General features: G+C 36.9%; 1 protein-coding gene across 1 annotated transcript in view; it reads left to right on the forward strand.

The window, feature by feature from the left end:
• LOC140139694 (2-Hydroxyacid oxidase 1-like) overlaps window positions 1-1,172 on the forward strand; it is a 39,987-nt gene extending 38,815 nt beyond the window's left edge. The window contains exon 9 of the mRNA XM_072161396.1: window positions 834-1,172. Within this exon, the coding sequence (XP_072017497.1) occupies window positions 834-904 (71 nt within the window). The 3' untranslated portion in view covers window positions 905-1,172. The remainder of the gene's footprint in view (window positions 1-833) is intronic.
• The last annotated feature ends 10,501 nt before the right edge of the window (window positions 1,173-11,673 follow it).

Below are 11,673 nucleotides of genomic sequence, written 5' to 3' on the forward strand. Positions count from 1 at the left end.
TTGGGAAAAACCCACAACTTTTACAAAATAATACATCAGTATTTTCCATTTTGCCTTTTGGAAAATGAATACACCATTACAACAAATTCGTTTATTTTGGCTCGCCGTATATATAAGATAAACGGTTCAAAACAGACAATTACCGTAGATAATCGGTGTCTTGTTGAGGTATGGTTTGCATGTTAGTCGTTCGAAGGCTCGACCCCTTCGGGGTCTCGCCTTCCGAGCGACTAACATGCTCACCATACCTCAACAAGACGCCGATTATCTATGGTAATGGTCTGTTTCTCACCCTTTATCTACTACATACTAGGGTACGATGCGATCGATATGACCTAGCGGTTGTTTCGGGCTATGTCAATGGTCGCGCTGTGCCATTCACCTCTACAGCTCCGCGTTGTCCATTTTTAATTTGCACCTTTTGAAAATGCACCAAATTTCATATACTGGTCTCAATCCTCTGAATTTAGAGTTTTTGGTGGCAAATTTGGTATCAAGTTGGAGCTAACAAAATTCTGCACACAACTTTATCAATCAAATGTTCATAACACGATCAGGTTTTGGTGTAGGACGGGTTACATGACTGCGGACTTTCTTTATTTGAGCAGTTTATTAACTGGCTATAGGGGGATGGGTTGTGCAGAATGACCTGGAGAATCGACCGACCTTTGCCTGAGGCATTAATTCAATTATTAAAAATATAGTTAAATGCCAATGTAATTTTCAAGTGTTTATCATATTGTAGAGCGTGTATGCACTAAAAATTGAAGTTTCTTTAAGTTCGTGGATAATGTAAGCTTATGGTATCACAAAACATTGTTTCTTTTTTACAGGATGTTCCAAACTGGATGATATCAAAGCGTCCATGGTCGTTCATGAATCACAGTATCTATCTAAACTGTGAAGTGGCACACAAAGAGACAGGAATAGGGTCATATTGAGGCCAAGTGAACAACTAAGAGTGTGAATAACATAGAAGTGATGGGATCGATTGAATAAAAGAATTTTACAGGATCGTGTGCAATGCATCCTTAATGAGTCCAAAAAATGTAATAAAAAAACTGACAATTCGTGGTCTCATTCAACATGTTCAATTGGAAAAAGACTCGTACTCTAGATGACATCGAAATTTTATTCAAAATTCGTATAGGTTAAGAATTGGTTTAATTAAAAAAAAACACCTTTATCATGTTTATCTGTCTGTTTTTAAGAGGTAATACGTGCCTACGAATGCGTATATAACGCCGCGCGCGAAACGCAGCAATACACACAGTACGCCATCGCACGAGTAAATAACGCAGTATGATAACGCACATATCAACGGGAAATTAAAAAACCATTAAAATGAATACAATAGAGACATTGCGATGTTACATACATGGGATGTTACGCACCTGCGTTTATACGACGTTGAAAACTGAGTTATATTGCTAGTCTCGGTTCCAAACTGGATTGTGCTCATTCGTCACGAAGGAGAACAAGGCAATTGAAACAAAGACTAATAGTGATATGTCGGGACAATCGGAAAAATTGTTAAGAAGAGTTGCTATTCCTTTGTGTAATGATGATAAAACCACAATGCTGTCCCATTTGTCATACCGTACTGCTTAAACAATCGTGTTGAAATCATAATGCAGTATTGTTTGTGTTGTGCTATTGCATGAACATTGGTTCAAGGTGTATTCTCGCCACATTTTACTACATAATTGGGGGCTCGTCCGGGAAACACCCTACTGAACATGTAGTGCAATAAACATGGTAAAAGTATGCAGAAGAGTTTCATGAAGGTTCACTAATTTTATCAAAATGGTCTCGAATCGTAACTCTCAACTTAAAAATTCAAATAAAGATAGCTTTCACATAATAGGATGTGGCTCTACGACCTACAACATGTCGAAGACTAAACATAATGGACCATGACCTCTTTTTATATGTTACCTTAGAAATGAAGCATCTTATTATTAATCGTTATGTGAATTTGAATAATTTGACACAATTTTTCAAATTTGACCCATATGGAGGTCAAAACCCCGGAGGCCTCACTTCAATATCGATTACACATCAGAATATATAAAGGCTGCCAGGTCCACGTGTCTATAGTACTGTAAAACGGTAACGTAACGGGTTTAAGCATAGGTCTATAAATGTTTTTTCACAAATTCCCATCTACTTTTATTTTAAGAAGGAGATTCGCATAAATACAGCGGCGTACCAAAGGGGAGTGCCAGCTTCCCCTTTGAGAAGCCTTGGGATTGGATGAGGGAGGCATGGGGAGGAGGATATGGAGAATGAGAGGAGCCTGGAGGAAGGGAGAAAGAGGAAGAAATGAAGAGAAAGCAACAAAGAGAAGTAAATAAATAGAACGATAAGGAAAAATGATGGAAATGAAGCGACAGAGAAGGGAAGAGAGAGCGAGAAAAAGAGTGATAAAGTGTAGGCCTAGGAAAGAATAAGCATATACAGAAAAAGAAAAAGAAAGGAATGATAAATAAATGTAATAATATTATTATATAGTGTAGAGAGTACACATAACAGCACTAGGCAGCCCATTTTTAAAATTGGACGTTGAATGTACAATTTCATGAATATTAATTGGCAACATTTTACAATATGTCAGCGCTCAAATCGGACACAATAGAACAATAAACCCTGCAGTGCGCTGGTGATGGACACCACTTAAAAGCCATGCATCAATTTATTTTTATACACAAGGCAATCAGTTTCAATTGGTTGAAAGCATTGTTTAATATACACCACTTGAAAGCGACACGCTGTAAGATTTTCTTTAGATTATAATAAAGAAAATCTTATACCAAATGCAAGCTGCTTGGTACTCGTAACCAATGCTGAATTGACACACCAGAGTCTCTCATTGACACCACTTGAAACCAACGCATGCATTTATTTTTATACACAATGCAAGCAGTTTCAGTTGGTTGAAAGCATTTTTAAATAAACTCTTCAAAAAAGTTTGGAAACTTTCCAAAACGGGTGTATATCATAAATATTTGAAATATATTTACAAGCGGACGTCTAACGTCGGCTTGTTCTGTCTTTTGACAATTCGTCTTCTGGCAACCAATTTCAAATTCTTTTCAAAATGCTCTAGCTCTGCCAGGGATTGACAGATTCCAACCATACTTGACCCAAATAACCACTGGGATAGGCCGAACCTTCCATTTGACTTTGACCTTGCTGTGACCTGTGACCTTATGGCCAAAAATGTTAATTTCACAAAAAATGCTACTCCTTCCACAAATTACATGCGATGATAACATGGTTAAGTCATGTGACTCAACTTAACTCAGTGTCTATAGGGTGTGCACAAATAAGGGGTCAAAGGTCATTAAGGGGTCATTTCCGGTCAAAGTCTTAAACATTTCAAAAATTCATATCTGCTATGTATGAAATAGCTAGGTGATGTCACTTGCACACATGCATGGCTATTGACTGATGTTAACTGCAAGGTCACAGATTTGGGGTCGAAGGTCATCTAAGGTCATTTCTGGCACTCGATAAAATGCTTAAAATTTCAGCGTATGGAAGACGGATAAGGCCCGTATTACTACAGTGATGCAACATTAGTGGCCGGAGAGGTATATGATAGTCTCGAGCCCATAGGTCAAAGTTCAAGGTCAAAGGTTAAAATCTGCAAACAAGCTCCGATTGAGCTGAAATTCACCAGGAGTAATCCTTGTGACATCCTAAACACAAAAAATACAGATGATCCCATCCGTGACCCAGGAGTTACGTTATAGAGGTCAAGGGTTAAATCACCGAAATGCTTGGATTGTGCTTCTTTGAGACCTCTCTGGCTTTCAAAAAACAAAACAAAAATACTCAGCCGTGGAATACGTTATCGTCACAAATAAGATGTTATTGTTGACACGAAAGAACAATGGTTTCACTGATATGAAACAATATGGAAATAGATTTCAAAATTTCTGTTATACAGCCGTTTTTTAAAGTTTTCAAACTCAAGGAGTTTAGACACCGCTTGAAAGCCACACACTGTAAGATTTTCTTATTTTTAATATTATAATGAAGAAAATCTTATACCAAATGCAAGCTGCTTGGTACTCGTAACCAATGCTTAATTGACACACTAGAGTCTATAATGGACACCACTTGTAAGCAACGCATGAATTTAATTTTATACACAATGCAATCAGTTTCAGTTGGTTGAAAGCATTGTTTAATATACACCACTTGAAAACTACACGCTGCAAGATTTTCTTTATATTATAATGAAGAAAATCTTATACCAAATGCAAGCTGCCTGATACTCATAACCAATGCTTAATTGACGCACCAGAGTCTCTCCTTGACACCACTTATAAGCCACGCATAAATTTATTTTTATACACAATTCAAGCAGTTTCAATTGGTTGAAAGCATTGTTTAATAGACACCACTTGAAAGCAACACGCTGTAAGATTTTCGTTATATTATAATAAAGAAAATCTTATACCAAATGCAAGCTGCCTGATACTCGAGCCTGTCATTGACACCCCTTGTAAAGGTGGGCATACACGAGGAAATTTCAATTGCAAGGCCCATTACTTAGTGGGTGAGATTATGTGCTCACTGACCATGAAGCTAAGCAATTGATCAAAATACACGAAGCAATGGGTGGCCTTGCAATTCCTTGAGCGTGCTCATAGGTTTGGGGATATACTCAAAACATAAGTATATAGTGGCTAATGATTTTCGTAATCATATCCAAATGGCTCATGTGTTGTCCTGAAAGCAAAAGATTGCCACCCTCTCCTGTATATCTATACAATTTTCCATAAAGAAAAGGCTAAGGAAAACTAAGATCAAAAGGGCTAAACACCACCACCAACAACAACATAGGCCTACATAATGTAGCATGTGCACACATTTATCATGTTGTGGATGGTGAATCAAGCTGGTCCCTACACATTCCCAAATGAATGCATGTGACCAGCCGGTGTTCATTCAGCTGATTGGCTGAAGGAGGTTAGATTGCATGCAACAACCTTGAAAGTAGAGCTTGTCTCTACTTGTTTGCCTGTCATGATGCAGTCATGGTCCATGGCAAAGGCGATTCGACCTTTGTGGCATTAAACCCAGTTAACAGGAAATTAATCCAGTAAATCGATTCAGTAAAGCAAATAAGCTCATGCATTCGATCACTAACGGCAACAAGCTTCGGTCGATTACCCCAGCTGCAGCGTGTGTAAACTCTAATTTGCATAGAGGCTGTACGTGAAATTATTGATTGGCTCCAAACAAAGGATTTGAACCGGTGCACGTAATCATGGCGCAGTGCAGTCCATTCAATCAAATGTTGTCATCAACCTATTTGATCGCAGTGCATTGTTATGTGTGTGAGACGAACTGTCGCGGTTGATTGCAATCAAACAAACAATGTCTTATGTATTACTTTGTTCCGTGATGAAAATCGTGATGTTTTATTCAATCACTCTTGAAAAATGTATTTCTTTGTAGGCCTATTACTTCATTTGAATTTGGATTTGGAAGATACCTTCTCTTAAATAACAGTATTGCGAACCACCAGCATACATAACTCGATGTAGAGAGTCTTTCCTATTCAGAGGAAATATTGCAATTACACACCTTATTGCCTTTTAACAATAACCATTGACACTAGCACATATCAGAGAAGATGTAAGAAAAGGATGGAGAACAGAATTATATCCTTGAGATAATCCCGTCGGTAATCCTGTTGCACCTATCATAGTCCTTTATTCTCAAGTGGTGGGTTAACCAACAGTTAACAATGAGAGGAAATTCCTGAACCTAGTTCAGTTGGGGATGATTTGAAGTGACCGCCAATTATGACCATTTGATATTTAATACCAGCAATGTGAAAAAAAAAGAAAGAAATAATGTAGTGCCAAAATAATGTACCCTTTTACGGAAGGAGCAAAGTTTAACAAGTTATAACTCCGCTACTGAAGTACGAATGTCAGCGGCGAATGTCAGGTTATTATTTCCCAGTCTTTAAAAAAAAATGCAGGCAGAGGTGGGAATCGATCTCGGTACCTCCCGGTTAAACAGCACTGTGAAAGACCACTAGACCAACTAAATATCTGTTGTGAGATGTGTGACATTAATCTTTGATATTGCTTAATGGAACAAATCGCGGAATTAAATCAGTAATAAAAGAAATAGATTCTTATATAGCGGTAAAATTAGATAAAAGGGGAAATATTTGTCCCTGCTCGAAAGAAAATATAGGTTAGAAAATTATCAAATAAATTTAAATTACAAATTGAGATTTTATATTTCTTTCTTTCACGAGGCGACATTATCACAGACAAACACTGTATAAGCTAAAAACTCGACGCTCATCACTAGATGCTGTCATTTAGCTCAATGGTAGAGCATCAGACTGCTGATATCAATATCGTTGGTTCGAGTCCTCCTGCCAGCAATGGTTATATTTATGATTTTAATGCTACGCTAAAATTTGTTTATTTATTTATTTATTTATTTATTTATTTATTTATTTGTTTTTGTTTATTTATGTAAATAATTTGATATATTTGAAAGAGGTATTTGAGCAATTTTATAATCCTATGGGGTCATTTTGAGCCCCCCCCCCCCCCCACTTGCCATACGCACATCCCCTTTGCATCATTCATGTCATCATTAGTCACGATTATGCACTTTCAGTTTCCCACGCGTTTGAACGGGAATTGGATTGCGTACTTTTTCGATGTCTAGTGAGCAAATTTTTTCATTATTTTGAGAAAATGATGTCAAATTTTCTATTCTATATTTTTTGGTAATAATGTCTTTTGCCAATAGTATGTTTAAAGTTGTAATTTTGTGTTTTTGATCGCAAAGATCGGATATTTTCGTTCCCGATTCGAATTCTGAACCCTTCGCAAGGGTGCCGATTTCGGCAGAACTTTGACGATAATTTTGCCTTTTTGGACACTTAAATGCTTTCGATCCTTAATTTTGTTTCAACCGAGTCTTAAATTATCAAGCACAATACAGTTGGTACCACATTTATATACATTGATGAAATTTTAAAGATTTTTTTTTTAGTTTCTAACCGGCGCAAATCGTTAAGTGTGTATTTCCCATTGACATCCAAAATGGCGTAAGCCAGTCCTCAATATACATAGGTACGGCGTATATAGGACTGGCAAGCGAGTCTATGCAGGTGGATGTGACTTCATAAGAGCAATGTCGGGGATTATAGATCACAATTTTTCAATCGATGTAGAGAGATGAGGTCCGACCAACAGCCATTATAACGAATGGTTCATGTTCAACTAATTCCAGCGGACGGTCTGTGGCTAGACCATGCGCTGATCTGGCTGGTCAGAAAAGATATTTAATATCCCGAATTTATAATATGCCTACCAATTCCATCGTATAACCGATTTGCTAGAGAATATTTGTTACCATGTTTAATAAATTCGTATTTATCGTATAATAAAATGTGGCCAAATGTATATTTGTGTACATAGTTTGTGGATCCACTCTTCTACAGACTTGGCTACTAAGCATGTCGGGAAGGATATGGCGGTATGCTGACCTGGGTCAATATGTTCTGGGCAGATGAGGTCCGACCAATTGCCTACGACCTTGTGTGCGATCATGTGTGACAGGCAATTCCCGATAATAATAGAAGTTCCCTGGTCTATGTCATCATCATAAAAATTTGAAATTCAGGTCCCACAAAAATACAGTAATTCGTCGGCTCTATTCCATAGTGGCGTATAGTGATTTTTGGTCATTTTTTTGAAAATTGGCACATATGTCTTTAATGATGTTCTCTTTCATTTTTTCTTTTTTTTTTCAGTCATAATTAGCTAATTAATTAGTAATTGATTAATTAAATGTGGCGTATAGTTACAAAGTGACATTTTTCGTATTCCATAGTGGCGTATCGACCATACGCCACTTTTTATACACATTTTATAATTATGAAATATCGGCAAAAATGAAAAACATCGTATGTCATAGTGGCGTACGCGTATCGGACCTATACGCCACTATGGAATACGATGTTTTTCATTTTTGCCGATATTTCATAATTATAAAATGTGTATAAAAAGTGGCGTATGGTCGATACGCCACTATGGAATACGAAAAAGGTTACGGTATTGCGTTTTGTTCGTTTTCCATAGTGACGTATAGTTTTATTGTCAGTTTGCCAGCAAAAGTATGTATTTATTTCTTTTGAAAATATATAACAATAAAATCTATTTAGTTTACTACAGAAATTTCACATCATTTACAAAATATAATGAATGTCTGATTTACACAACTCGATTTTAAATTGGCATTTCTTCAAACCCGATTTTCTCGAAAAGTTGTTTATTCGCGGCGCCCCACTATACGCCACTATGGAATACGGACGACGAATTGTGCAAAAGAGGACATAAATAATTTCTTTCTGCAACCATAATGGGCCGCAATATATCACTAACCGCATAGTCCGAGGCAAGGTTCATTATTGTCAGGGTTAGGGTCTTAGGGTTAGGGTCTTATGGTTAGGGTTAGGGGTTAGGGGTTAGGGTTAGGGTTAGGGTTAGGGTTAGGGTTAGGGTTAGGGTTAGGGTTAGGGGGTTAGGGTAAGGGTTAGGGTTAGGGTTAGGGATTAGGGTTAGGGTTAGGATTATATTCGTATTTATTATACTAGTAATAGTATATTGTGTGTATGCAGTTTATTCCGTAATCAATAAGTATCATAAACAAACACCTTTCTGGCACAACGAATCATAGCACAGTCGTGTAGGCATTAGACTATGGATACAAAGGTTGTGGGTTCGAATCCCAGGTAAACCGTTATAGAATTTTAATTCTATCGATTTCTTTTTATTTTATTAAGTAAGAGGAAATAATAATGGTAATAAACTCGTGTTATATCTAGCCTCATAGGCCTATTAATTACATGTATGTACTATGTGTTATCGCATTGTGGCCCATTATGGTTGCAGAAAGAAATAACGCACGCCGGCAACTAGACTACTATTAGGGATGACCAATGAACCATCAACTTGATTAGAACGCTCCCATAGACATGCAAGGAGCTCAACTGTGCACTGCTTGCACAGACATTTCTAAATTGATCTCATTCTTTTATTTATCAATATTTTTCTGTAAAAATTAGGCAAGTGAATGCCAATTATATTTTGTAACTATCTTGCAAATTACAGCAACACAACTTATTTCATTTTCCTATAAGTGCGAGTCAAAATTGGTCCATCGCCACAGTGCGTTTAATTGCCAGTGGCTGAGTTCAGCACTGCTCAAGAATGGCACAAAATATTCAGATTAATAATATCAGGTGAAAAATGTGGCCTACTGAGCTGTAATTTGGCAGAGTTGACAGTAATACCTCTATCATACCCTCTGTAAAAAGGAAAAAAAATATGAACAAGTAGATCTTGAGTTACAAATTAAATCACCAGCTTTCCTTTGGAATTTCCATACTCCTTTCGAATCATGCTAAGAAGACACCTTTCTGAACATAAATGTGAAGTTTCGTGCTCATTCGATGTATTTTTCACCTGATTTCAACCCTAAACGTTTTCTTATATTTAGGCCTATACCATCTACAACTTGCTGCTGGCTATACCTTGTTTAGAACTTTCAAAAGAAATACCTGAATGTGCAACCATAACTGTTTCAAAATAGCCCGCGAAAGTCATGCAGGTGACTCCGAGGTCATGCATTGAATTGGTTTGAATGAAGAATACTACGGGAACCAGCACCTTTTGTTAGAGGTCACACATGAGCATGATGAGTGAAGTGCATACCTCTATTGTTGTGAATGAGTCAATGACCTTCAATGACACTTTAAGATTTTGTTTGCATACACCTACTAATTGGTCATATTAAACCCAATAACATTGAAATTTTTGGTTGTGAACAAAAAGTTCACCTAGACTAAGTGCAATTTTGATTTTGTGCCATATCAGCCATCTTGGATGATTTTTGGCAAATGTTCTCTAAATGCATGATTTCAATGCCTCGGTTTGAAAAAATACTTTATGCCATTGACTAGTAAAGTGCCATTTCATAATAAACCCCTTTGATACTTTCACAATATGCTTGTTTCATGTTTGCATATATGTTAAAATAAAGAAATATATAAAGGTAAATATATGTTTATGCCAATTTTGCTCCCAATTGCTATTTTTGGACCATGTCATTTTATTTCGTTCCAATGACCGGTCAGAATGGGAAACTTTAAAAATTCATAATTCGAAAAGTTTTTGACCGATTTTGACCATTTAACCACCAAAATACTTCTGTTGATGAGTGCTATCCAGAAAACAATCTTTTGTAGCAATAGGGACAACATGAAATTTTGATGGTTATCCCTACTACTATACAAAAAAATAGTATCAAATCTTTCCTGCTCAATCAATATAATACTTGCAAATAGATCATAGTTTACTAATCTAATCCTGTAATATAGACCTGTTATATCACCTGTATTTGCATGTAGAGTCTATACATGGTTTATTATGGTAGGGATTAGTGTCCGATCTCTGTAATGTAATGTAAATGAAGCATATTGATATGCAGGAAGAATCGATCAGGGCGCTATCTATTAGGGAAAGATAAACACTATTCAAAATATCAATAGACAAGAAGAAAGGGATGTAGAGATTTGTAATTGAGTCATGCATGATTTATCAGAAGGTTCTTTCCAATTCCCAAACGTAATGTTTGTTTTGTGATGAAAATCGTGATGTTTTATTTCATCACGCTCTAAACAATAATTATAGTTACATGCATTTCAAGAAAAAAATCTTATTAAAACGGTAGGCCCTATGTTGTTTAGAAAAAATGTAGAAAGTGATGATGATGATGATGTCGATGATGATGATGATGATGATGATGATGATGATGATGATGATGATGATGATGATGATGATGTCTCCAAAAGTATCCCGGTTTGTTTTCCTTGCCCTAAATCGTGCGTATCTATTAATAAGGCACTTCAATAATCAATAATCAGTCCCGTGACGGCCTCCACTAACTAGCTACTAACTTGGGTTTATGGGCGCTGATATTTCATGTTCACTGTCACTTATTTATCAGAAAAGTGCGACCATTTGTCAATCACCTACAGTACCCAATTTCGGCATACTATATAAGAAACTCATCATGATGATTGCCAGAGAATAGTTAAAATGTAGCTTGTACCGTTTTTTGTGGCATCCTTCAGAAGTGAGCGGTCCGATACCAATATTTTCGGTCAAATCTCCATTCAATTAACACGGGGAGTTGGCTAGCTATGCCTTGCCCTCACTCATATTTTACAAAAGTGCGACTATTTCTGAACATCTAACCTAGCTGTAATTTTAGGTCATGTTAGAGAAATATATTTGCTAGAAGTTTGGAGAATACCTAACATATTGGCTGGTTATTTTTCACACAGTGATGTTAACTAGCCAAGTGCCCATTCTTCCAACGTAGATCATGTGTAGGGGTCACGCGTCAATGGTGAGAGCACTGTGTATTGTGTATAGGAAAACGGACAGTAACTGCAGTATGTTGCTCGGGGGATTAATTTGCCTGATGCTTGGAGGATTAATTCCTTGCAAATCCAAAATACACGGAGCAATCTTTTTGCAAGGTGTGTGCAACAGGCAATTGCTTGGAAAATTGCCTCGTGTACGTCGGCCTTAAGCCACGCATTAATTT

Source organism: Amphiura filiformis, chromosome 18, assembly GCF_039555335.1.
Source record: "Amphiura filiformis chromosome 18, Afil_fr2py, whole genome shotgun sequence".
Lineage (NCBI taxonomy): Eukaryota > Metazoa > Echinodermata > Ophiuroidea > Amphilepidida > Amphiuridae > Amphiura > Amphiura filiformis.